Source organism: Pseudopipra pipra, chromosome 3, assembly GCF_036250125.1.
Source record: "Pseudopipra pipra isolate bDixPip1 chromosome 3, bDixPip1.hap1, whole genome shotgun sequence".
NCBI classification, from domain to species: Eukaryota; Metazoa; Chordata; class Aves; order Passeriformes; family Pipridae; genus Pseudopipra; species Pseudopipra pipra.
In genome coordinates this window covers 83,136,306-83,164,067 of record NC_087551.1, presented here as the reverse complement: position 1 = coordinate 83,164,067, position 27,762 = coordinate 83,136,306, and the positions used below count along the sequence as shown (strand labels likewise).

The 27,762-nt window shown below is 35.8% G+C and overlaps 1 protein-coding gene across 1 annotated transcript; it reads left to right on the top strand.

Moving 5' to 3' along the window:
• The first annotated feature begins 152 nt into the window (after positions 1-152).
• Positions 153-26,980, top strand: TTK (TTK protein kinase). The gene is made up of 22 exons (XM_064650073.1): positions 153-319; positions 1,916-2,060; positions 2,303-2,528; positions 6,466-6,572; positions 10,218-10,361; positions 11,784-11,892; positions 12,019-12,094; positions 12,176-12,276; positions 12,813-12,912; positions 13,636-13,759; positions 16,427-16,590; positions 16,689-16,819; positions 18,335-18,461; positions 19,583-19,675; positions 21,426-21,583; positions 21,674-21,825; positions 22,662-22,786; positions 23,104-23,184; positions 25,113-25,289; positions 25,849-25,939; positions 26,152-26,249; positions 26,727-26,980. Exons 2-22 carry the CDS (start codon positions 1,916-1,918, stop codon positions 26,814-26,816), a joined length of 2,619 nt encoding a protein of 872 aa, XP_064506143.1. The 5' UTR covers positions 153-319; the 3' UTR covers positions 26,817-26,980.
• The last annotated feature ends 782 nt before the right edge of the window (positions 26,981-27,762 follow it).

The following is a 27,762-nucleotide window of genomic DNA, read 5'->3' as shown; positions in this document are numbered from 1 at the left end:
TTTGTTCTGCTTTTATTGCTATATAGGAATATTTTTACTGATTTAATGAAAACTGTGTTTCTGGGATGTCATAAGCATGAGGCAAGATTACAGGGTTTACTGATTCATTTACTTTTCAATGTCTAACCATTCAATTTCTGATACACAGGCACTTCTTCAGGATTGGAGAGCTGCCTTTCTTGGGGCTCATGGGATCATCTGAGGTAGTCTAACCCTCATCCACCTTACCTTTTTGACAAGGCATATCCATTCTTCAGGAAAGATTTTCTCCATAGTAGTACACATTGAACCTTGAGCAGTTAAGCAGCACACTGGAAATGTAAGTTTGATGCATACTGTTGCGACTTTAAATCAAATTTATGCAGAAATTTATTTTTCTTTTTGTCTACTGTATTTGGCAAGCTATAACTGCAAGAATAATGAACCTTTGACATTGGTGAGGAAAATATAGTCTGTTTAAAAAAACCAAAATCCATCTGGCTATGGTTAGCAATTACAGTTGGAATGAGAAGTTGAGGTATTACTGAACATGAAGTAACTTTCTTTTGGTTATCTTGGTGCTTCAGGTTATGGAGAATCTGACTTCACCTATACTTGGAGGGAATGGGTAGTGTTCAAGGACAGATCTCTAAGGACATTCTCACCCACAAAGAGGAGATTGGAGTATCTGATTCCCCGTAGTCCTTTCTACTGTATTTTCAAAAGGCAAAACTGCAGTGTGTACCAAAATTTTCCTTATGAAATGAATAATTGTCACTTTTAGAATGGCATGTGGACAGTCTTAGCTATAGTAATCACGTACGTAATTTTTAGCAACATGATCTCCAGAAGATGGGGCAGTTTACAGACCCACTCTCAGAACAGCCTAAGTTGACTCTTAGGGAGAAACAGATATTAAAGGAAGTTCCAAACAAGTATTGAAAATTACATTGAATAATTAATAATTAATTAATAATTTATCTTTTTGAAGATAAATGAGGAGGGTTCTTTGTTTTGTCTCAGCTCAGGGAAATAAAAATTGTATTTCAGATACTACTCATTTAGCATATAGTCTCTAGCTTTCATAACTATTTTTTTCTGTACAGGTCTTGCTTGCAGCTATATTTGGGGGGATGCTTGCTTCTGCTTACCACTGAAAATATTTCATTTTGTGAAGGAAGGGACCATTTTCAGAACTTAGTGCATTTTTTACTTTTCTGCAAAAATATTCAAGTTAGGTCTTAAATGTTTCTTAAGATGCTAAGACATCTTCATAGTGGTAATGTAGATGGTGCTTTTGCCAGATTAAGTCTTGGAGTTTACACAAAGAAACTGTACTTTGAACCTACAAAACTTCTATATAGACAAGAGCAGGCTTAATATTCTTGGTGTGCCATATCTAGTACAGGATGAACATGAAATACGGCTACTATTGCTTGATAAGCAAGCTCTATAAGCACAATAATCTTTCTGATTTATGGTGTCTGCTTGTGGAAAGATGAGTGGTGCTCTTAAAATAATGCCATCTTGTAGTGACTAATGCTCTAAAAATTAATTGTCAGAATTCTTGAGAGTGGTGCCTGGTTTATTTTTTAAATAGTGGGGTCAGAGGTGAATGAACTTAATTTGTCCCATTCAATTCTTTCTCTATCAATAATTCGTCTAAAAGTAGATCTAACGTTTCTGAGCCTTCCAGCAACTTTTCATTGACCTTTTATACCTGAGTACCAAAGGAACAGTGACCAACAATTCACTGTAAAACTAAACTTACTCTTTCTTTGAACCTATTTAATCTGTCCAAAGTGCATTACCTTCTTGTTTCTGGGCCAAGCTGCAAATTATACAGGAGAGGCTTTCCCATGGTAATTCCAGGTTGAAGGTGAGCTACAGTAGGGTTCTTTAGTAACTTCCCTGTTTTTTAACCTTGTGTCTGCAGATGGAGGAGGCGGACCTAAGTGAAAGAGGATTGCCGCAAATTGCATCAATCATGAATAGAGTTAGAAACTTGAAAAACAAATACAGAAATGAAGACAATATCACAGATGAGCTTAACTGTACTAAAATCTCAGCTGATACAACAGGTATTTGGTTTTGTTATTCTTTTGTCATTTGGGCAACAGATCTTAACTTAGACTGAGTGAAAAGATTTAGCATTCAGTATTAAGGACCACAGAGTAAATTTTGTTCCTCTTTGTTTCTTAACTGCGTTGCTCTAATCTTGTTTAAAAAATAAAATCAGTAATTGTCTTGTGGGATAGCTTATAAGAAGTATTTTCCATTCATATTTGCCTTTTTAATCAATCATTTTTTGTTTTTATGTCAGATAACTCTGGAACTGTTAATCAAATAATGATGACAGCAAACAATCCAGAAGATTGGCTATGTTTTTTGCTTAGACTAGAGAAAAAGGGTGTTCCTCAGATGGATGTTAGCCTACTGAATAGACTCATTGGTCGTTACAGTCAAGCAGTGACTGCATTGCCTGCAGAAAAGTACAGTGAAGATGAGAGCTATGCTCGCATCCTCGTGAGATTTGCTGAGTTGAAAGCGTAAGTATAAATTTTCAATATAAGAACTCATCGTTCTGTGCTTGAATTATGACAAAAATACCTTGTTTTGTAAGTGGTTTCTGCAACAAATTATCATTGAGTGTGTATGTCTTCTTATTGGCTGTTTGAAACTGAGCAGCTTTGGTGAGTCAGCTTATCAGTTGTCTCCACAGTGCTTGCATTTTTTGTATATGCTAATAAGCATATTATTGCTTTATTCAGTCCAGACTTGAACAGTGTGGTTGTTCAGATGTGTTCAGACATAATTTAGGGCAGGGTTATAATGTGATTTTTTTCCATAAGGGGTTCTTCTGAAATATCTTGAAATATCATTACAGCAAATGTTTTGATGAAGAACTGTAGTTGAATATTGCAGCAATATAACAATTATTGCTGTGCAGGTAGTCTTCCAGTGAACATGGCTAGTCTTTTTCTGGTATGTCCTTCCTCTATTTGACTCTTTGGCATGTGGCTTTGTCTTCCTGTATAATTGTCTACTCTTTGTACTGTCATTTACATGGGTCTTGCTGCATCACTGTTTGGTAAAAGCGTACAGTGGAAGTAATCTGTTGAATCCTCTGTTGAGAAACAAACAGAACTGAATAGTGGCCTTCTTGTGAAACCTTAGTATCTTGAAGAAGTAAGGTGTTTATGTGTAATTGGAATAAAGAATCTCTTCCAGAAAGACTCCAAAGATACTGAGAGATAGCATTCTTGTTTAAATGTTAGTTACTTTTCCTCAGAACAGAAACTGTGTAACATAGGCTTCTGGATCATACTTTGTGAAATTTCTTTTCCAGAATAGAAATTGGAAGCTCTTATCCAGTCACATCTTTTATCTTGTTATAGGAGAGTTTAAGTTCAGAAAGATTATTTCCCTAGTCACTTGGATCTATTTCCACTTGATCCTTAGAACATGGCTTGAAAAGCAAATACTTCTAAGGTGTACGTAAGAGTTCAGTATTGTGTGTGTTGTATTGCAGAAAGTAAAACTGAAGGTGCTGTCAGTTAATATGTCCAGTTAATATGTATGTTAATGTGTCAGTTTGTCTAGTACTATGTATTTTGTCTCTGCTTGGTTTTAGCTCCTATCAAAGAAAATCCTGTCATCTCATGACTTCCTGGAGTGCTTCTGGTTTATTTTTTTAGCTATTGCAAATAAAGCAACACTGATAGGTGCTCTGATGATGCTGCCTTTGGTGGGAGAAGAAATATGCTTTTCAATGGAGTTCTGCTTGCTATTCTCCCACATGTTCCATCTAAACAAGGTGGAAAAGAAAGTCAGCATCACAAACTTCAGTGGCAGTAGTTTGAGATTTTGGTGTCTATTGCCATCAACATTTTCTTCTGATCATAGAATCATAGAATGTTAAGGGTTGGAAGGGATGTTACAGATCACTTAGTTCCAACCCCTTCTGTCATGGGCAGGGACGCCTCCCACTAGACCATGTTGCTCAAGGCGTCATTCGACCTGGCTTTGAACACTTCCAGGGTTGGGGCATCCACCACCTCCTTGGGCAACCTGTTCCGGTATCTTACCCACCCTCATAGTACAGAATTTCTTCTTAATATGTAGCCTAAATTTCCCCTCTTTCAGTTTGTACCCATTATTCCTTGTGCTATCACTACAGCTCCTGGTGAAGTGCCCCTCTTCGACTGCTCTGTAGCCCCCCTTCAGATACTGAAAGGTTGCTATGAGGTCTCCATGCAACCTTCTCTTCTCCAGGCTGAACAGCCCCGATGTTCTCAGCCTCTCTTGAGAGGAGAGGTGCTCCAGCTGTCTAATTGTCTTTCTGGCCCTTGTCTGGACTCTTGCCAACAGATCCGTGTCCTTCTTATGCTGGGGGTCCCGGAGCTGAACACAGTGTTTAAGGTGGAGTCTCACAAGAGTGGAGTAGATGGGGAGAATCACCTCTTTTGACCTGCTGGCCACACTGCTTTTGATGTAGCCCAGGATACATTTGGCTTTCTAGGCTGTGAGTGAACACTGCCAGCTCATGCTGAGTTTTTCATCAACCATCACCCTCAAGTCTTTCTCCACCCAACGAGTAGGTGTGAAATTGGATTATTCCATTCTTGGCACTGGACCTTTATTGTCCTGGTATCTTCTCTAGCTGCAGTCTGCTTTGCCAGTACCTTTTGACCAATTATGATAGCAAGGTTGTCTGAAGAACCTTTGAATGTACTCTGAAATAGTCAAAGGCAAACAGTGCATCTGTATTGTACATTAATCATGCCAGGCCTGCTCTCACATAATGCTTCTGACTATAGCACAGTGCCACCAAGTGTGTGGCACTTGATGCCTATTGCTAGTGCATTGGGTCTTGTTGTTTGTATTGCTATCCAAGCTGTTGCTGCTTTCTGTTGGAACTTAAATTTTAACATACTCTTGGAAAGTGAAGGTAATTCATGTTACAGCCTTATTTCTTTTGCTCAGACTGCCTGTAGATGGGTTGTTCCATGCCTGTCTTATTGCTTTGGGTGATCAGAGATGAGTTCACTAAACCTGCTGGAGTCTGGTAACATGCCTAAACTATGATAGATTATCTCATTCTTAATTCCACAGAATCCTGCTGAAGATATGTTCTCTTCAGTTTTCCATGTTGTATTTTTCTGTACTTTTATTGTGAACCATTATCATAAATCTTTTCCTCTTCCCACTTCTAAGTGGTACCTTTGCTTACCTGTCGAGGCAGGTGGAATTTTGAAAAGAATTCCTTTATCTCTTGATTATGGATGTTGCTAGTAAAAGTGTTATGCTCCTTTTTTTAATAATATTAAAAAGGGAGAGTGAGTTCACTGAAACATAAGATCAATTTGTTATTTCATACTGATGTAGATTTAGGCCTTTTGTATCTTGATTAGTATTAATGTAGGCTGTAGTTCCTCTAGAATATTTAAATGTTGGTGTACTGTGTGTGAGCACTGTCCTACTTAGCAATCTATGGCTGAATGTAAAACTAGGATTAAAATTTGGTGAAAGTAAACAAACTATGCAATGTGAAATATCTTATCTGGACTTTGTGGCTTAGTCTCTACATTTTGAAGTATGCAATGCTTGCCACTGCTTCTTCTGGCATGTCTGCAGAAAATAGACTTAATCCACATTGTGCTACTGAATTTCACTGATGAGACTGTGTTGTCTGGGAGTAGGGGGAAAACTGAGTTACCTACATCTGGTAAGGAGTTGGTGTTCCCACAGAACCCTTAATAGAGGTGGTTATTGGATAAATGCTCTCATTGTGTCCTGGTTTTCTGGTCCTGTGGTATTTTAGATGTACCTGCAGAAATAACTTCTTTCAATGACCTACATCTCTGCTAAGGGAATCTTGACTGTTTGGGTACAGTTGCAGAGGCTCTTCATTGTAGAACAGCTCAACCTCTAGCAGAAGTTTGGAGTTCAATATTGCTTTTATGTAAGGAATTGCTGCAGGCTATAACTAGTAGTGTATATAATGTTTCTTCTGACTTGATTAATATGATACATTTTTGCATTCTTGGTATTCCTAAAGCAATCTCCTTGTCCTCTGCCTTGCAACCTCCTTGTATAGGAGTAGTTGTGTCTACAAGAATGGTGATGTTTCTCTGGAAGGGCTACAGGTGGGTGTTCTGTACTGGTTAGTGGGTACTCCAAGGGAAAATATTGGCATATTTTGAGGCATAATATAAGCAGTGACAAGGAATGAGTCCTTCAGCTTTCTCTTCTGGGTTTGAGCATTTTCTGGATTTTTGGAAAGGTTCAACTTTATGTATTTCAATTATTAGCTTTCTAAGGTTTGTTGCATATTTGTGGTACACTGATTGCTCTAAGGGAGAGGAGAATCTTTAGCTCTAGATGGATTGTTTTTCCAGAGTTATCTAAAGCCGTTATTCAGCACATGGAACTTGTTTCTCAAGCTCTTCACCTTTTATAACTATTAATATGCTGTCTTTACAGTCTTCAGGATCCAGAGGAGGCACGGGACCAATTTCATCTGGCCAGACTGAACTGCAAGAAACTTGCTTTTGTGCACGTGGCTTTTGCACAGTTTGAGCTATCACAAGGTGTGTAAAAAAACTTGTTTGGTGTTGCTGTTCTGTGTTGTTCTAGGTTTTGTTGTCATCAACTTCTCTGTTACATTATTTGCAAGGAAACTGGTAAGTATTAAATCAGAAAGGAAAAAAAAGCTGGATTTTCTTTTTTTGAATGAAATTTATTGAGAATGTGAGTTCATTTTTGAATGAAAATATGCACAGTGTTCATGATAGTTTTTTTTCCTTTTTAGAAATAACTTTTAAACAAGATGAAAACTGTCAGTATTTTCTATTTTTTTAGCTTAGATCTTGCAGTGGAAGGTTTTTGACTAAGGCTCTTGCTGCATTGAAGAGCGATGCTCAAATTTGGGTGGTGATTTCCCTTTAGATACTTTGTTTGCTTGTGGAACAAATTCTGTCTTCTTCCAAACAGCAACTGTAGATTCTTGATATGTTTTTTATTAAACCAGAATACACTATCAATGTGCAATTTGGTTGCCTGGTCCTTGGTAGCAAGGCTGTGTTGCCTGCCCCTAGGGTATTTTTGGGTTTCTTTTCCTTCCATGGGTGATTTGAGCAGTGATCTCTGTCACCCTGTTTATTTCTTCCTTTAACATCTTGCTCTATACAGAAAGAACAAGCACATCCCATTAAAGCTGTTTTCTTATTTGAAAAGAAAAGGCTTGGTGGATATATCTTAATTTTTTTTTTTTGTGATTTGTTTTTCTTCTTTTTTTTTTTGTGTGTGTGTTTTTTTTTTGTTGTTTTGTTTTTGTATCATGCAAGCTGTTGTATACTGCCTAGTATGAGAACTTCTCCCCAAACCTAGCTACAATAAATAATTAAATGAAATTAATCTGCCTATTCTACACCCTGGATTCTGAATACATTTTACATTTTTATTTCTCTTCATTTACTTCTGTTTATTTTCCACTGGTAGTGGTTTTCTCTATAAATTTTTCACTCCAGTACTACTTTTTAACTGTATTTTAGGATATAGTTTAGATGTTCAAAGGTGTCCCATGACACAGAGCCATTTTGTTAAAATCAATAGTAGATACTCATTTATCCTCTCACATCTTCCAGTTTTTCTTAACTGATAAGTTTATTTGTAATGGAGCAGGACAGTCTGTGGAAACCCTCCTCAAATACATGCTATGTAAAATAATTGATGGAGGAAGTTTAGTGAATATGACTCTACAGGATGGGGAGAAGACAAAAGTTTGCATATTGTGACTTGAAATTACAGTCTCTCTGTTTCACATAAATCAGTTATCTGACCAGTCTTGTTCTAATATAATCTTGTGGTATTGAACTTCCAAACAGTATTAAATAAGCTAATTGTTGCTTAGTGTAGCTAATAATTTGCTTAGTGAGCACTGTATGTTTATTTAAACAGATAATAAGACACTAATACTGCAATAATAAAGATATTGTTAAATAAGTGTAATAAAACCTATTGTGTAATTTAAGTGTAGAAATATTGCTACAGGTTACCAGTGACTAAATTCATCCTGTAGCTGTGGGATGTTTTCATGCAATAGTTTATCTTACTTTGACATCAAGTAGTTAACGTAAAATGAAGTCCTAATCCCAAAGGAAATAAGCCAGTTATGATTGGCTTTGTATCTCCGGTGTGCTCTCTGATTTGTATCTGTTACCCTTGAGCTGATCTAGGTGTCACTTGGAAATGTGTATGAAGCTGTAGTGTCCCTGCTGTGTGCTTCAAAGAGGATTAACGGAACATGTGATTTGTACAGTGTTACTTAAGAGTGCCCTTCCTTTTTCACTGTGTCCAGCTTAGGCCAGAGGGAAAGGAGAGTAGTGCTTTGCCTCCTCATCCCAGTCATTTCAGCAGTGCTTTGGCACACCTGTCAGTATTTCCTTTTGCATTAAGAATGAAAAGTTAATTGTACATTCACTTCCTTGGCTCACAGTTTTGCTCCAGATAAAGCTCAAGTTGAAGTTATGAAATTAGAGTTGGCAAATTGATGTCGATTTCTTAATAACTGAATATTGGTGGTCTGAAAATGGAGTGCCATTTTGGTTTTGGGGTTTTTTTTGGTTTTTTTACTAACTATACTAACTACCATTTCATTTAAATAGGTCAGATGAGGATCTGTCTTGTCCTTACTTGGGTGACTTGGGTAGTATACTTGAAGCAAAATTTGCTGTGAATTGGTCAGAACTCATAACCGTAGATAAAACTCTGCTTTTGGCTATGTAAAATGTTATGCTAAGGTGGATGAATCAGGCTTTTGGTATGTGGCAAAGTGGACTGATTGAAACTCAGAAATACTTCTGACTTTACTTTTGTGCTTTGGATCCTCATCTGTTAAGGGGGATGAAGCAGTTAATTTTTCACACGGGTGTTGGTGTCACGCTCTTTCTTACTCAATGAGACATATAATAATAGGAGGAATTACTTTCGAGTAGCAGGTCTTGTTGAAGCAATGTGTGGTTACTAAATATAGCCAAAGGTAGAACCACAGAATGCTGGTTAAGGATTCTTAAAGCCCATGCACTTGCTAATGATTTGAGAGAAAAAACAGTGTTTGACTATATGGTTAAAAACCAAGTTACAACAAATAAGCACAAAATAGATTTAAATGGAAGCATAGCCAATCTAATTTTGGTGTTTCCTTGTTTTGGTGTCTGACATCACCCATTTAGTATTCTTAAAATAGGTTACTTAAAACATGAGTTCTTAATACGTACACTGCAGTTCCCCCAACCTGAACTGCAGGCAGCATTGACATCTAACTTGAGTTACTGGTGGGGTTTTGAGTGCTGGAGACATGGTGCTCTTAAATATGCTACTATATAATATTAGAAATAGTTAAGTATAAATGTATGTGGTACCGGTAAGAACAAAGTGGCTGATGTTCTGCTGCTTTGAAATTGAGGAAGAACAGCATTTGAGATTTCAGGGGCATTGACAGCTGCAACAAAATATTGCATCATTTTGCACTGATGCTCTTTAAACCAGGGAACATATTATGGTTGCAGTACTCTTCTTTCCTTATTTGACTTTTACTTTTTTTGATGGTTGTATGCGTACGTGTGTGATGGTTTCTGATATGTTTTGTTAAAACACTCCCTTTTCCCTCCCAGCTCTCTTCAATATTATCTGCTTATGGCATTTAGTAATGTCTAAAATTGTAATGAAACCATATCTTTGCTTTTCACTCCTCTTTTCTTAACTGTAGTGCTGCCTGGAGTAGTGATGTTTTATTTAATAACTGCTTTTAAATTTGGTTTCTATTAAGTGCATTAAAGATGTTTTATATATGTAATAAAATTTTTGTGTGGTCAGATCTAAATGGAAGTTCATAAAAGTTGTATTTCCTTGCCGATACTACAGAAAAAGTGGATTTTAGAATATTTTGTACTTCCTTACAGTTCCTGTAACACTAAAAAGTACTGAAAATGCATATTTTGTGACGTGGTGTTCAACTTAATGTGAAAAATTGACTTACATGATTCACTTTTAACTTGTTCCAGTATCCTTAAAGTGAATATGTAAGGGGAGAAGTGCCTCATGAACAATGGCTTCATAGAATGATGTAAATATAAGATAGCATGAATATAACCAGCTCATTAAAAAACAACATTGCCCTGGTGTAATTGTTTTTCACTTACTTGATTTCTAACTCTGTGTTTCTTACTACTTAGAAAATGAGAAGAAGTGTAAGCAGATCCTTCAGAAAGCTGTGGAGTACTCTGCTGTTCCACTAGAAATGTTGGAAACTGCTCTGCAAAACTTTCATTTGAAAAAAAAGCAGTTACTTTCAGATGAGGACAAGGAGAATTTAGCAGGTAACTGCAGTTTCTTAAAATATTAGTTGAGTTTATACCTATTGTAATATTAGATTGGAAAAAAAATCTCTAGTGTTTTTCCCTTCCAGATAAGAACTCAGAATCTGCTATTGTCTAATAAACAGATATATTTATTTATCTTATCAATCTTACTCCATCAGTACTCTTTTTTATCTTCAGTGCAGTGATAGTAGTTCACAGTGGCCATGGGATAGTGGGTTCTGTAATTCTGCAGAGGGTGTTCCTCTGACTATCATGACATATTTGTAGTTTGTAATAGAGGCTTACAGCTGGAAGTGTGAAATAAGAGCTGCTCTTGGTAGAGAAGAAATAGAACTGAAGCATACAGACTAAACCATACAGATAGATTACTTGGAGGTGTATCTTCTGACACACTGAGGAAGTGCTGGTGGTCATTTCAGTGAAGTCAAATCTGGGAAAAATAATCCATTTCAACTTTATTTTACATATGGACAAAACTTATGTGTTAATCAGTACTAAAGTGCTTGGCTATATCGTAAAACATAACTGATCCTGATTGCTGGGTATATAATTCAATAAGGGAATATTTATCTCTTGAAGTTTTCAGGAGATAAATTTGTTTGGAGTGGAATTGAGCAAAACACGTGGTTTGACTTAAATACTGGAGTGTGTGTAGCTAACTCTTCCAAGAGTGTTGTCAAACACTTCCATGTTTTTGCATTGTATAAGGACAGAATATAATTTCCTTAGGGATATATTTTCACAAGTGTGGTTTGAGATTTGCCTGTCTCCTATTGAACCAACCTTTGAGTGAAATGCTAGTTGGGTACAGGGAGAAACTCAAACATTTAGGAACAGTTGTAATATTCAGATATAGTATTAGTTTTTAATCAATTTTATTTTCTGTCCTGTTCCATTTTAGCTGAGGGAATGCCTCTGAGAGAACACATGGCAAAACCCTGTATGCCAATTAGGAAGCAGTGAACTTTGGGGCAAGTGTAGGCTTATTTAGGTTTTCACCTACATGAGCTTGTAACATTAGGTGTTTTTGTAAAATGCTAAATCGTAGCTGAGTTATTTAGAGATAAAAATTCAATATATGTTTTATTTTCACTAAACTCATTAGTAATGTAAGCAGGAGTTGAATTGACACTTAATTATAAGATTAATGTGCAACTTCATATAACTTTTGCCAGAACTTCAATAACCAAGCAAGATTTTCTACTGGATTAACATGGGCTGGTGAATGAGCTGAATGCTTGATATTCCCTGACCTCACACAGCTCATAAGACCACTCTCAAATTTGCTATCAATGAGATCAACTGATTTAATTTAACCCAAATAATTGCTTAGAACAATTCAGTTGAATTTACCTGATATGAATTAGGGATTATTCTCAAGTGTCTTAATCTGAATGATTCTAACTATTTTCCTTACAGTATCAAGCACACAGGAGTCTGGGCTTCAGAACATAGTTGGAAATCGCAGAAGCATAAAAAGGAATGATTCTGGTGAAAATTCTTCTACTCTTAACAAACTTTTTTCTGGGTAATGTCTTGATTTCTTGTTTAATTTCTTAAAACATAATTTAAACCAAAACCAAACAAGCACACTACAGTGTTGTTTGTTTGGATTTGTGTTTATTTTGTGTGATTTTTTTTTTTTTTTCTTCAGGGAAGAAAAGTCCCAGGAACTTGGTGCTCTAGTTAATTATCACAATCCATTGAGACCACTAAACAAATCTAACCAGGTAGAACATGTAATGTTTTCTTAAAAATCTTCAACTCTTCATTCTGCTTTACACACCTGATAGCATTCCATTTGCTCTTAGACTTGCCCATTTGGGAGGGTTCCTGTTCAACTACTGTGTGATGATGGTGATGATGTGGAGAATTCAGATGTCATCCCACCTACGGCTAGTGTTATGAAGAGGTATGGTTGTTTGGTTTACTACAGCACAACAGATTTTAATACTCCTTTTCAAGATTGGTTTATTGGTTAATGGAAATGTCAAATGCTAAGAAGGTTAAAATTGACCTGAAGATACTAGTCAAATAGTCATTATAGTTGCGAGAGATATGGCAGTATAACCTACTTCTGATCTTACTACTCAGATTCCTTGTATGAAAGCATACAAAGATAAATTATTTGTTCCAACTAATCAGCAGGGTCAAAAGAAATGGAGATTCAGGCAAAAATAAATTTTGTTCAAAATATCTTCATCTTTGCGTATTCCAGTTTTTAAAATTAGATAAAAGATAGTCTTGTAACTTTCAAAATATTTTTAAACCCTTATTTTTAACAGACTTCTTTGTATTGTTTCTCACTTCTGTATTAGAGTAGACCCGCTTTTCTGTATATTTGAAGCTTGTAGCCAAAAGTCTTCACACAACTGCCTTTTTCATCTAGTTCACAAAAAGGCCATTGTACGCTGGCGTGTGTTGTAATTAACAATGTTACTTCAATAGGCAGACATCCAGCTCCAAATGTACCGCTTTTGTTGCGCCTTTTCCACCATCAGAACCAAAATCTGAGGGGTGTGATTCATATGACCCGGGAGACTTACAGGTAACTTAAATATCTTTAAAATATGTATAAGGAACTCATTCTGGCTATCCTATGGTATTAGAAAGAAAGATACAACAACACCTTTTTCAATTCAAGAAAGAAAGAAGGTATAACTTCCCTTTGTTGAGTAATCAGTAGTAGATAGAAACCTTCATTGTGGCTTTTAAATTTGAAAACTATTATGCCTAATCAGGCATTAAGAAAGAGCTTTCTCTAAACAGTACCTCTGATGGGAGCAATAGGAGTAGTGTTAGAAATCATTATATGATTTGTGAAGAGGGGATAAGCAGATTTTAACTTGACTATGGGAGCTCTTTCAGATGTTGTCACGAGTTTTAGCATGAGAAGTACTCTATGTAATGAATTCCATTTAACTGAGTTTTTAAGTGCCTTATGGAGCTGTAAATTATGGCTTTTGATAGAGGTTAGTTTTCAGCTATAGCCTTGCATTTTCATGTCCCATATCCTCATTTCCCAGAAGAAAATTCCAGAATAGAAAGCATTTGGGCCTTTATTACAGAAACTGGATTATGGAAATTCAGAGGGTTGATGTATTTCAAAGTAGCATCAGTAATACTTGTCTGTGTAACCTGCACTGTTTTCTGAAGCATATTTGAAGATGCCTTTGTGACGCATCTCTCATTTAATTACCATAAGAAAATGTCTTTTGGATACTACTCTTGAGTTCTTTGATGCTTTTAAGATGCTTTTTATGTTCTTTAGTCCTTACAAGAAAAAGCTTCCTTACAGTTGCAGCTGTTGAATGAGGATAGCTTAGAAACCACTAACAATTCAACTGTAACCCTCGAACCCCAAGTGGATACCAGTCTTGTGAGGAAAAGAGAAGGTAACTATTAATGCGATGTGTGAGTAGTTTGAAATACAAGAAGCATTGAGAATATGCTGTCCTGTATTTTTAAAAAAAATTCTAAATAAAATTAATAAATAAATTGCTAAATAAAATGTTTTTCAAAAAGCAGAAGTTGATCTGATTGGAATTGGATTATTTAATTAAAATTTGGCTTTTGCATGGTATCTGTGATAGTTTTGGGAAAAATATAACCCCAAAGCCCACAAAAATCTCAGCTGTGACACTGTCTAAAACTGGAGTGCTGGGCTTGATGTAAAATGCCAATGTATAGTGCTAATTCACTATGTCCTTACCTCTTGCAATACATATAAGAAATAGGCATCAAAATAGCAACAGTGCAAACTTAAGATTTGCCAGCCTGAGAGTGGTGTCAGGAGTGTCAAATTACAGTGCTAATTTATACTACAAAGAAAAAAGTTAGAAAAATTCAAATGAAGGACTATAAAATCCTTGAAAGGTCTGTTTAGTTTTTAATTTTGGAGACAGGTTTGCTTTTCCTATGACTTTTCTTGTGTATGCTCCTAGTTTACCCTATAGATGCTATAGATCTAACTTGGTTTGTTGAAGCTTAGTCTTGAGATGGTTTTGGCTAAAGTAAGCTTAAAAAGGTGAGACATTGTCTTTCACTTAAGAAGGTGCAAAACTCCTACAGTTCTCTATGAATGCAGAATATCTGCACTGTCTGTTGCTTTTAGCACTCTTCTTTCTGTCCTGTTTACCCATTAGATTGTGAAACTCTAGGTAGCTTTTTCTGCTGCTGTTTATGTATCGGAGACTATTTTCTTATTTTAGGATTGTTCATGTATTTGAGTTACTTATTTCTACTTTAGTCAGCCCTTTCTTGTGTTTTTCTTGGTTTCATCTGTTAAGTGTCTGTTGTCTTTGGTCAACTTCACTGCCCCATGCACATTTACTTATAAATTTTAAATTTATGTCACTTTGAGCATTAACTTGTGTAATACTGTGTTTTCCTCACCTGAGTTTTATCACAGCGTAGGCATACATCTTAATCTTTGGGCTAAGTGTACATTAAATAATTTAATGTCATAGTTACTTTCTTATGAGGATTCTCAAAAGTATTAAAGCACTTTATCAAAAGGCAAATTGCCCTTTTTTTCCTATATCCTGCAAAAAATCCTGAATTATTTTCACCTTTTTTTTTCCCTGTACTCAGTGCAATCCAGTTTGTTAAATTATATTGCAGGAGTCCATTTGTTTGAAAGAATGACACATTTACTAAATAAATGTGTACTCTTTAGAGGCTTATTAAATTTCAGTGTCAATCAAATGTGCTATTAACATTTTTAATTACTGTAAATGCTTTTGCTTTAAACAGGTTGATTCAACCTTAACTGTATTATCATTTTTAGAATTTTAATCCTTTAAAGAAATCTAAGTTCTACTATCATTTGAATGACTGAGATATTTACTGCATTATTAACATACTTTTGGGGAATTACTTTAAAGTTCTTTTAAAAAGAGGCAGTTTGGTTTATTGTGGAAATGAATACTTCAGTAGATGTTGGGTTATCTAATGCATAGATTTGGATTATTGTGTGAAGTCACCTTATGACATACAAATATGGTTGGCAAAGAGACCACCTTACATTGTGATCTTTCTGGGACATTTTATGACCAACTCAGATTTATAGCAAGTATTTCAGGGCTAGAAAAGTTCAGAAGGTTGCTACTAATGATTTTCCACCAGCACCATGCAATATGGAATGCTTGTACTGATCTTTTACAGTTACTTGCTACTTCAGTGTTTCATCAGAAATCTAGTTCCCTAAAGTGGCTTTCTGATCCTGCTGAAGAAATTAGGTGAAAATGTCTAATGTTGCAAGAGTTGGATTTAGGATTATGTATATGTACGTATGTATTGTAGGAAAAAAAAAGATTTCATTTGAAAAATGGTGATTCTTCAACTTCAGTGTCCCCTCAACCTCCCATTGAAATATTTCTAACTGATTTGGATTGGGAACAGTTTGGGGTTCAGGTCATACTTTCTCTGTTTGTGCTTCATTCAAACTTCCAGCTGAAGTGCACTCAACTGCTCATCATGGGGTGCTGTTTTCTAGTCATTTGAAAATTGAACAAGCCTGTGAAGGGACACGCTTAGGCTGTGCTGTTTGCAGCCTGCCCTGTAATCTCCCACCAATGCAATGTCCTGTTACCTCTGCAAAAGGAATCATGAGGTGGAGCATGCCACGTCCCTTTAGGCTTCTGGCTTCAGTCACTGTGTTATAGGCTGCCTATTGTCACAAGTAACAGACTTCTAACTGGAAATGTTGCAATAAGCTTGTCTTCAGTGCTTTATGAACCTGCTCAGTGCTCCAGGATGTTGTGGTACAAATTGTTAACATAATCATATTCTGTGTGTTGGTGAAGGAAACAGTGGTATCTGTTGCTGTCACAGTAGTATCCTAGGGTTTTGAAGAAAGTTGCCAGGTTTGTACAATGAACTGAATATGAGTCCTGAAGATTATAATATTTTTTAATGTCTGATTCCAGTAAATCATCTGTTTATTCTGATCTAGAAAATGGGGTAAAATTGTTCTAGAAACTGTGGGATAAATCTGTTAGAATCTGTTTCAAGTATGAAATATCTAGTCTTCTAATAATCTATTGTGGTTTTTTTTCCAGAAAATAAAGTTCAGTGTCAGGAGCAGAAAATACTAGAGTCCAAGAGACTGGAAAGTTTTGATGAAAGCTATAGAAAGCAGTTAGATCAAATTAAACTAAACTGTGTTAGCACCAGAAAAAAATTGCCAGTTCAAGAAGCATCAGAGAAAAGCTGCTATAGACAGGTAAAGTAACAGGAATATGTAGTGCATGTAGCACCAGCCTTCACGTGTTGAAGAAATTAAAGAAATAAGAAATTAAAAGCCTGCTTTGTCCTTTGTAGAGAAAACCAATGAACCTAGAACAGTCTGGTCATCCCATTTCAAAAGGATTATCACCACCACATCCTAAGAGAAGTGATCCATCACATGTTCGGGGAACACCAAGCACCACATCTAATGACTATATGGCCTGGTAAGCCATGTCTCTGAGCTCCATGCTCATGAAGGGTAGGTGGTCTCTCGAAAGACTTAAGGAGGTTTTAATGGGGTTTCTTAAGTTTTTCTGTTCAGATAGCAAACATTCCATGTGCTTCTGTGAAGTGCCTGACTTTGAGATTCAGATTGTATTTAGGGACCTTTGCCTTCTCTGTCAGCTTCTCAGTATTTGTATGTACACCATCACATCCGTGAGTAGAGCATTTGCCTTTCTCTGACCCCTGCTATGTAATGCTTTCTTTTAGATGACTTTTTTTTTTTGACTGACAAGCCTTCTAGCTTGATAGCTCTGTATCAGTCTAGTTCCCATGATGCAAGTGTCTGAGGGTTTTTAAAAATACTGTAAGGAATCTAGAGGCTTGCAGAATTAAGCACTTAAATAAATGCTAGTATTTCCTAACTTATCTATGTGATCTTAAATTATGCATAAACCCCTATGCCTATGTTGGCAAATCTTTATAATTATGTGATTACTTACTATTTTCATAAGTCTCTGGGATGAATCATTTAGGTCAAAGTTGTATGCTGAGTAAGCACTGTTCTTGTTGGTAGGACCTGTCTCTGTAGCTGTAGAATTTAGAATATATGTAGGGAATGAAGTACATCATCTCATGAAGGAACTTGATAAAAGTAGCCGTTGAATAGATTGGTTTTGCTTCTTTCAAACTTTGATAATACAGAAATTTTAAAAATTCTCATTACATGCAGTATGTATACACATGGTAAATATGCAGAATGGCTGAGTGCTTCTGTGTTCAATGAGAACCATCCTTTTGACTGGTTTTGTCCTTTTTCCTTTTATTTTAACTTTTGGGATTTTACTCTACAAAAAAATTCTAGGCATATGTGTTCTTTTCCAGTTCTGTTCTTGGCATCACTTTCAGTAAATACTGTGGGGAAAAATAAAGTATATTTGGTAATATAAGTAAATAGATGTTAGACACATCGAGGGAACAAATGAAAAACCCATAGGATTTCTTGTGATCTTTCATTTTCTTAAATACATAATCTTTCTGCTCACATGCAGTATGAGCTAAAGTTCTCAAGGAAATCATGTGAGGATTTTTGAAGTTGTCTGTCTCAATATGCCTACCTAAAAAAAAAGGTAATCTAAAAAGGTTTTAAATAAACAACAATATGCTGGAGAAAACTAAGTGTGGCTCAAACTGTCTTGTGGTCAGCTCTTCTAGCCTTAGAGTGCTTTCTTGTTTCAGTTGCTGGGAAGTGCCAACTAGTGTCTGAAGATGGGGATTTAGTTAGTGTTTTAAAAAGTATTTTCTAAGTGTGTTATAGTTTCAGTTTACTTCTAAAGAACTTCTTGATTTAGAAGGTGATGTGGTCTTAATGCTAATTATTGAATGTGGTGGAGGCTTGTGCTCTTGCTAGTCAATAGGGTTTAACTTGCAAGAAGCACTGAAGATTTCAACTTTGTTGTTAAAATAATCTTTAAAAAATACAACTAAGTGCAGATATTGTTCATAATTTTCTTTAGTTTCAGCACACCAGTTGTTAAGAGCAATTTTCTACCAGGAGCTCAAATTTCTACTCCCTACAGCCAGTTTCCTTATTATCTACCGCATACTCCATCAACTCCATTTCAAAATCAAGCTGGCTTGCAGGTAACAATTTTAGGCTGTCTTCTGTCATCTTTAAATACATATTTTCATTGGGGACTACTTTAGGTAAAATGTATGTATATATTTTTTTAATCTAAAATTACTACTCATCTTTCTGGATGTGTAATGGAAAGTAATCTGTATTACTTATTCTCAAAATAACTTTCTTCATGTGTACGTCTGAATCTAGATGAAATAAGTCAGCTCTTGAAAAATCAGTTCAGTTGTGTCAAAATCCTGAAGCCTTTATGTCTGCATCCTAAGCCTTTTCAGATCCTACTTAATGACAGAGACAAGAACTAGAGTCTCTATTTTTGTTCTGCTGTGCTTTTGTAGTGCTACTCCCCACTACAGTGCAGTACCAATAAAGAGAAGCAATGTGTGTTGAAAACCATGAGTCTGAGGGAGGTAAAAAACCCGAAGACTTGCATGTCTCCTCCATTTTGTTAGATTTCACAAATTTGGATGCATTTGTTGTGGCCTGAGATCATGTAAAAATGGGTTACCTTACATGTGCTGCACATTCAGGTAGGAATCTTCCCAGCTGTAGATAAAACTAGGGGATAGGTTTAAGCTTCCTACTGGAGGATAAGTATTAATAAATTAATAAACAAAACTTGAGACCTTTCTATGGCTTGGTATAGCAGATATGGGCAAGACAGGCTGTTTCAGCTTCACAACACTGAAATCTCCTGGCTAGTAGTTACTTTCAAATAAAATAGTAGATGGTTTGAGTACAGCTCTCAATTACATGCTGGAACTGAAAGTCTCTTAGATAATCTAGTTTCTGACAATATATGTGAAGAGGGAGGTGTCTCTAATGGTCTGGGAAGCCTTGTTAAAGAACACTCTTTCCTTGATTTCTGCTGTGAAGAGCATTGGTATCTTTTGCAAGAGTTCAGTGGTGTTACGTTCCAAGTGATGATCATTATATAAATACTTTTGTTTTAGGGATCTTTTAGCTTTCATTTAAAGTTTAGCTTTACTGCTTGCAAGCAGTTTTATCCTGTTCAGAAAGACCAAGACAGCTTAAAGCATTTTAACTTAATAAACAATAGAACCTCTACTAAGTTCTGTTGCATGTATACCAATAGTTATTTCTAACCTTTTCTGTATGTACACAGGTTCCAGCTTCTTTACCTTCGCACGAATGTCTTGTCATCAAAGGAAAAGTTTATACAGTTTTAAAGCAAATAGGTAGTGGAGGCTCAAGTAAGGTAAGATGCTCCTTTATCCTTTTAGGCAATCACTCATTGACACAGTAGTAGTTGTATTGTAAACTCACATAATGAGTGCAAAGTACTAACATGTACAAAGTGTTTGACCCAGAGAGTCTAGAAATTTGCTGTTTTATTTAGACTTTTTGCTTTTGAAGATAATTTCTATGGTACAGTGAGCATTAAAATTCCTAATAAAATCAGCTCTTCTGTTGTAAGATGTGCTGTAAGATTATATATGTCCTAATGTGAGGGGCTGTAATTCAGGGCAATGTGTTAACATGGTTGGGAAATGAGTGACTTGTAAGGTTGATTGAGAGTTCCTGAAGTGAAAAGATCATCTCTCACCACCTGTGTAACTTGTGTGAGAAGTGGAGTTGTAGCTATGTCTGAAGTGGTGAGTGAGCAGCTTTTTATAATGAAATCTGGGCTCATGGGAGCTAGGGAAATAATTTTGCCAAAATCTCTTGGTTTTGTAACAATTCTTTATTTTCTTAACAACATAAGCAGTTTTGCTGTGGAGGACTGTGTCCAAGGCTTTACAGAAGTCCGGATAGATGACATCTGTAGCTCTTCCCGAGTCCACTGATGTAGTCCTTCTGTTACAGAAGGCCACTGAGTTGGTCAGGCAGGACTTCCCCTTGGTAAAGCTGTGCTGCCTCTTTCAAATCACCTCCCTGTCCTCCATGTGCCTTTGCAGAGCTTCTGGGAGGATCTGTTCCAAAGGCATCAAATTAGTTAGAGATCTTTCCCTTTGTGAACCCATGTTAACTGTGCCTGATCATTGCATTGTCCTTTAAATGCCTTTAAGTCGTACCCAGGATGAAATTCTCTGTAACTTTTCCAGAAACTGAAGTTAGGCTAACAGGTCTGTAGTTTCCTGGGTCTTCCCTCATGCCCTTCTTGTAAATTGGAATACTATTAGCCAGTCAGCAGGGACCTCTAGAAAGAAGAGCTTTCTGTGTTGGCAGTGTACAGTTGTAGAATGGGGTAGGATGGCAGAGGCCTCTGTGTGTCACTTCGTCTAATAGTCTGCTTAAAGCAAGGCCAAAATAGAGCAGGCTGCTCATCTCACAGCCTTTGTTGGACCTCATGGTTTTGCATTTAAGTTTTGAGTATTGCTTAGGATGAATATTCCACAACCTTTCTGGACAGGCTGTTTTCCTGTTGGACTACATGGCAGTGAAAAAAATTTCCAGATATTTGATTGTAATTTTTCTTGTTAGCAGTGTCTGTTGCATCTCGTACTTCAATGATTCCTGAGGAGTCTTTTTCATACCTTCCCTTAAAATAGCTGAAGACAACAGTAAGATTCCTTGTACCCTTCTCATCCTAAGACTGAACAGATTTGGTGCTCGCAGCCTCTTATGTACCATGTGGTCTAACCTGTAAATGATCTTGGTATGACAAAATGAATGTGCACTGGCAGATCAAACCTGTATCTCTGGGAAGTGTAATTTTGTAATCTTCATGTTAGGAACACTTCAGACTTGTGATGTACTACACCTAGTGAAATACAATGTGGCACCAAGATGGTTTCTGGTAGAGGATGGTTTCTTTTGTAAGTGGTGCCTTCTTTATTGATTTTTTTTTTCCTTCTTCCTGCTGACTTGTGTGAACTGCTTTGCATTGCTTCTTCCTTTTGAAAAGGTACACTTTTTCTTTTGGTATCCTGACTGTGTTGAGATGAAGGACCATAGTAAATCAGAACTAGGAATGTGTGAAGTTATTAACTGATGCTGTTTTGCAGGTGTTTCAAGTACTGAATGACAAGAAGCAGCTGTATGCTGTCAAATATGTGAATTTAGAGGAAGCTGATCAACAGACTGTTCAGAGCTATAAGAATGAAATTGCTCATTTGAGTAAACTGCAGCAACATAGTGATAAGATCATTCGCCTTTATGGCTAGTGAGTAAACACTAGTTTTATTTAACCAGTGTCTTTCTATAAAAAGATATTTCCTTAACTTTTAACATAAGTATATATATTTATTTTTAGTGAAATTACTGATCAACATATCTACATGGTAATGGAGTGTGGAAATATCGATCTCAATAGCTGGCTTAAGAAGAAAAAAAACATTGATCCATTGGAACGAAAGAGCTATTGGAAAAATATGCTGGAAGCTGTTCACACAATCCATGAATATGGTATTCTTAAATAATTCTCGGTATTTGTATAGCTTATGTGGCAGAAAATATGAATGTGTTCTAATTTTGGAGGTGGTATTTTTCTTAATATTGGTATAAAGTTAGTGATGTTCAAAGATGGGTATTTACTGTATTGTGGAAAAAAAAATTCAGTAAAACAAAAGACAAAGGTAAATCTTGATGCCAGGCAGACTTCACTGACTCAAGGGGGGTCTACAAATAACACCATTTGTGTAATGCTTTTTGTTTCCTTACAACAACCAGAAAATATTTTCTGTATTGTACTACAGTGTATACTCCAAATTCTACTTGTTCTCCATTAGATTCAAATTCTAACCACTCATTCTATCCAAAAGAAGCTTTGACATTAATGGCAGCTAATACGCAGCACTGTCATCTTTACTTTGACAGTGTGTCAGCTTCTTCTTAGTTTTTCAGTCCTTCCTTTCATCTTTACCTATGTCACTGAAGTGTATACATCCGTATTCTGTTTGTCTGTATAACATAAAGCAGAATTTCTGTGCAGCAGCGTGCACACAGAGCTGGAGGGCCTGTCCTGAACTGAAGGAAACTGCAACTCAAATCTCTTGGAGCTGTTTTGGAGTTCCTGCAGATTTGAATAAGTAATAATTAAAAGTGTAAACTCATAGAAGTCGTAACTGTTTAAAAAGAAATGGAAGCATTTTAAGGAATCTGCAGAGAATAATTTGGTTTTGGCTGGTTAAAGCTGATCTGCACCTTCTCTCTGTGCAAGAGTTAAGGGAATTCAGAATAGAGAACGCCATTATATATCTTGGATTGACTAAACCTGGATTTACTTTAAATTTTTTTTACAGGCATTATTCACAGTGATCTGAAACCAGCAAACTTTCTGATAGTTGATGGAATGTTAAAACTAATTGACTTTGGCATTGCCAACCAAATGCAGCCAGATGTGACAAGCATCGTTAAAGATTCTCAGGTGAAATAGTTTTGGAAAATCCACGTGCACTTTTCTGTAAAGTGCTATAGTACCTGCTGATAATTTTGATTATTGTAATAACTTCAATTAATATTGAAATTTTATGCTGAATGGTTTTATATGTCTATATAAATATTCATGTATATGGATTTTTACATGTTTTTATTGAACAGAATAACAATGGCCTTCAGCTGTAATAGGAACAAATTTTTAATATGCTCTTCAGTGTTTTGGGACAAAAATCTAAGTTTTTATTAAGTGAGTTCAATTTAATGCATGCTTCACTTAAAGGAATGGTTTTACCTTTTTATGACTAGGTTGGGACAATGAATTATATGCCACCCGAAGCAATAAAAGATATGTCTTCCTATGGGGAAAATGGGAAGTCTCGTTCTAAGGTAACATGGTCTTTTTTTATCCTATTCCCTCCATGTTAAGAAGAAAGTAATTCAGTAATCTATCTTAACACTTAGTTTTCTCAAAATCTTCCATTGAAACTTGAGCACAAGAAAATTCTTTGTACTGTGATGATGGTGGGCAGAGATTGAAGGCTAAGGTTAATCTCCCTAACTACTTTACATTTTACAGATAGAGTTTAGAAAAATATAAGTACTCAATGAATAAGTAAAATTGAAAGTAAAACAGATGCACAGTCTTGGGCATTAGAGGAGCTAATTAATAAAATGATAATATCTAAACTGATAATAAACACAAATATTTTAAAATCAATTTTTATGGAGAAATATAAGAGTTCCACTATGTTATCAGTGTGAATAGCATCAAACAGTAATATACAGTGAAATACATGAGCCTTTCACATACCACAAGTTGTACTGATGACTTATGTTACAAATGTCTTTTGAGCATCTTAAGGGCTCACCATGCTGTGCACCTCTGAAATCACTCCAGGCTAGAGTTCTCAGGGTGTGTTTCTGGGAGGATCTTCCATGGAGTCACATGAGAGAATCAGTCCTCAATTACTTCTTGGTTGCCTGTTGTGCTGCTTATGTCCTTTTGTTTTAGCTTTGTTCTGCCAAGAATTGTGAAGCTCTTATGGTATTGTTCACTGCTACACAGCTGCATTTCAGCATTCTGCATCAATAACTTTGGCTTAGAAAATTCTTTCTGAAAGCAAGAAAATTTGCTTTCTGATACAGACCATTGTTAGTATGTTTGCTTAAACAAGTTATCATGATGCTTGTGTCATCGTCATATTTTTTAGTTCTTTTGAGTGAGGGGCAGGTCTTGCAAGTAGTGAATAATACCTAATAAAGTCTTTCAAAAGATGATACAATGAAGTCTAGTATTTTAGGGCCACATGTACAAGTTCTGTGTATCCTATGAATTTTTATATGCTACAGAATACTGTGAATTGTAGAAATTTTTATAACATGACCAGGGCAATGGAATGTGAATGATGAGGAAAGTACTAAAGGGAAGCATTTTTACTCTGGCAGTCAAACTTCAGTTAAGGGGTACACAGTTAAGTGAAAAAGTATTTAAAAAAAGAAATCCATATGTATGTGCATGTACACAAAGACTAACTTTTTTTAACAGTTGAATGGAAGTTGTATTACATAGTGAAATGCAATCTTGTCTTTCTAAACACAGGATAGAATATCTTATAAGTGGATTTTCTTTAAGAATGATACTTTTTACCTTCTTTATTCTTTTAAAAATTGCATGCAAAGTGCAGGCTTGTTCTGGAGCTCAGCTCATCTAAGCAAAAATGTAACCACTGTACTGGGAATCAGGTTCTCTGTGGTTTCCCCATGTCCTTCCTCTCCCCCACTCTGTGTGCTTTTCTTAAAGTACTTCAGCTTCAACAGGAGAAGTGGAGAGTCATCCTGCAAAGAACATCTGGGGTGTGGTGGTTGAAATATGGATCTGAATCCTTGAAACCCCAAGGAACTGAACTGTGGCTTTCAACTTCAGGGACACAGCTGTGGTGTCTCACTGTTTTCTGGATTGAATTAATTTAGTATGCTTTTACTTGTGTTTATTTATAAATCTAAAATTAGAATTCTGCTGCTCAGCTTGTTAAGGACTAACTTTAATTTTATTTTAAGTTAGTTCTTCAAGTAAGTTTTCAAAAATAATAAGAATAGCTTTCTTATGGAATATCAGTGAATGATGCCACATCACTGTCTTAGTAGATAATGGCGTGCTGCCTTGGCGATTTTGTGTGATAGTTACTAAGGTGTGTTATCCAATGGAAAGTGGATATGCTGTTAAATGAAATGACTGTACAATTACATGATAAATTGACTGAAGGAGCAGTTTCTTAAGTGAGAAGTAATCTTTAATTTTTTTTTTTTAATATTAGATAAGTCCCAAAAGTGATGTGTGGTCATTGGGATGCATTTTGTACTGCATGACATATGGAAGGACTCCGTTTCAACATATAACAAGTCCAATAAATAAACTACATGCTATTGTTGATCCCAGTTATGAAATAGAATTCCCAGATATTCCTGAGAAGGATCTTCAAGATGTGCTAAAGGTAACTTTCCCTTAAGGTTAATTTTAATTTAGATAATGGCAATTTCTTTATTTAAAGCCTATTTTCTAAAACTAAATGAGTTGTGCTTGAGAGACTTTTTTCACAAATAAATGCTCGCTGCTACTTGTAGTAACAGATCTTATTCCAGAAGAAGATTTAATGAAGGTAGAGTTACTTCATATACTTTCCATATTAAAGTCTATTTTCAGCTTAATACCAAATAAATAAATACTTAAAGTGGTCTGACTTAACTCCTTTGGCTCCAAGTAAATACAGTAGTTTTTGTACTTGCCATCCCTTTCCCTCACCCTGCATATTTGCCTGCTTTTTGCATATTTGTTTGTGCTTTTGCTCGCCCTATTTGTGTTGCTCAGCAAGTAACAAATTGAAATCCAGAAACACTTATCCCCTTAACTTTCAAATTTCATTGTCATTTTGTGTAGTTTGGCAGTAAGAAGTTTTGACATGCATCTATGGGGTCTTTTAAATGTCCTGACTGTTAATTTGTAGGAAAATTCTTAATTTATAGGTAAAGCATTCTTCTTTTTTTCATTTCCAGCGCTGTTTAATAAGAGATCCTAAACAAAGAATATCTGTTTCGGAGTTGCTGGTGCATCCCTATGTTCAAATTCAAAGTCATTGTCAAACAGGTACATTTATTTGAAAATGCATTTTATTGAATAATATTTATATCTGCTTAGAAAAGGCTTTACTTGTATATGTACTTTACACTTGTCATAACTCAATTTTATGTGGTGCCTATGTCTACTTCAGAAAAGACTTCAGTATATTAGTTCTTAAACCTCTTAAAAAGTGCACTGGTAATGTATACAACTTCAACATAATTATAAATTAACTGCAGATGTCCCGAGTGCAAAAGGAACAACAGAGGAAATGAAACGCATCCTTGGCCAGCTTGTTGGCTTGAATTCTCCCAACTCTATTTCTAGAGCTGCAAGGGTAAGTAAATTTTCTATTTTAATTTTTTTTTTTTTTAATATGAGGGTGAACAAATAATTATCCTTTTAACAATATCGTGATGTTTGTGGCCACTGATTTTCATATCATATAAAGCCTGCCCTGAGTAGACAAATACCTCTCTCCTTCCATGCTGGTGTTTCCGTATCAGAGACAAGTAATGGAGTAAACTTGATTTTAAATCTCTGCAACTGGTTGGTTCTCTGCTGACTTGTGAAGCTCTATAACTTTGCTCACACTGCTAATTCAGCACATCTGTCTTCTTTTAGGCACTATTTTGCATTACAACTGGTACAACTGAGCTGTCTTAAAACTGTGTTTTTATTTTCTGGAGAAATTCTGGTGTGGAATACCTTAGTATGTGATTTATATCAAGTGGCAATGTTTGTTATGTGGTTTAAATCCATGTGCAATACAACTACGTTCACCTGAATAATTTGTGTGTTTGTTGACTTTCAGACTTTATATGAACAGTGCAACAGTGGTAAAAGTCTTGATGTATCAGCATTTGCGGAACTTGGCAGTCAAAAAACACGGACAACAAAATGATGTCCTACAGTTCAGGATGCAACACGTTTGGTCTGTTCGATAAGTATTTTGTGCTGCTAGCTTTTAAAGGACACTCAGCATGAAGTTTGCCTTTTTATATGTTCCTTGGGTTCTTTTGATAATGCTTGCAGGTCATTAAAAAGAATAAAATTGAATGATTTTCACCATGGACTCTTTCACTCCTTGAATACTACTTGGGTTGAACAAAGACAATGGCTACTTGGTGATTATAGTCTTACTTACAAAGCACTACAGTGTCTGGAGTACAAAAACTTGTATAAGAATCTGAGTTCTCTTATCCCTCTGAAGCTAAAATTAAAAAAATTCCAAAAATGCCAATTGATGTACACAAAAAACATGTAAATATCTCTTGACATCTCCTATGGCATGAACAGAGTGTTATGCTTTTCTGTCCTTTGCCAGGAAATACCTCGTGTCCAGTTTTGACTATAACTAAGGAAATAAGCACTCTGTATAAACCATCAGTTATAATACTGAGAGAGGCATTAATGATAGATATAAATGTCACCCAGTTTTTGAGCTGTTCCTGTGGTTAGGTGGTATGATGGAAGCATCAGTGCTGTTATGAATTTATATGAATAAAATGACTTTTGTTCTATTAAAAATGCTACTATAAATCTACTATGCTTTTCCAATTCCAAAATAATAGAAAACCCTTCAAGATTTATGATGGTCAGAAATCACTAATTTGGATTTTTAAAAGCTTTAATACTAACCACACTCTAAATTGCACTGAATGTAGCAGAACTGTTTTTTACTGTGATTCTTATTGGATTCTTTGAGGTTTGTTTTAACTCATTTACAGCTGATGAAAATGTATGAATTTTAGATTTATTTAGATAATTGAAAGATGTTAAAATAATGACCAATAATTTTAAATTGGAACAATAACTTCAGTTTCGTGGCAGTTGCCATGTTGTCCCAA

Excerpts from the sequence above, each read along its gene's own strand:
- TTK (XM_064650073.1), top strand. The coding sequence starts at position 1,916 with ATGGAGGAGGCGGACCTAAGTGAAAGAGGATTGCCGCAAATTGCATCA. Across the intron at positions 23,185-25,112 it reads ATGGGAAGTCTCGTTCTAAG|ATAAGTCCCAAAAGTGATGT; the intron begins GTAACATGGTCT and ends TTTTAATATTAG. Across the intron at positions 25,290-25,848 it reads ATCTTCAAGATGTGCTAAAG|CGCTGTTTAATAAGAGATCC; the intron begins GTAACTTTCCCT and ends TTTCATTTCCAG.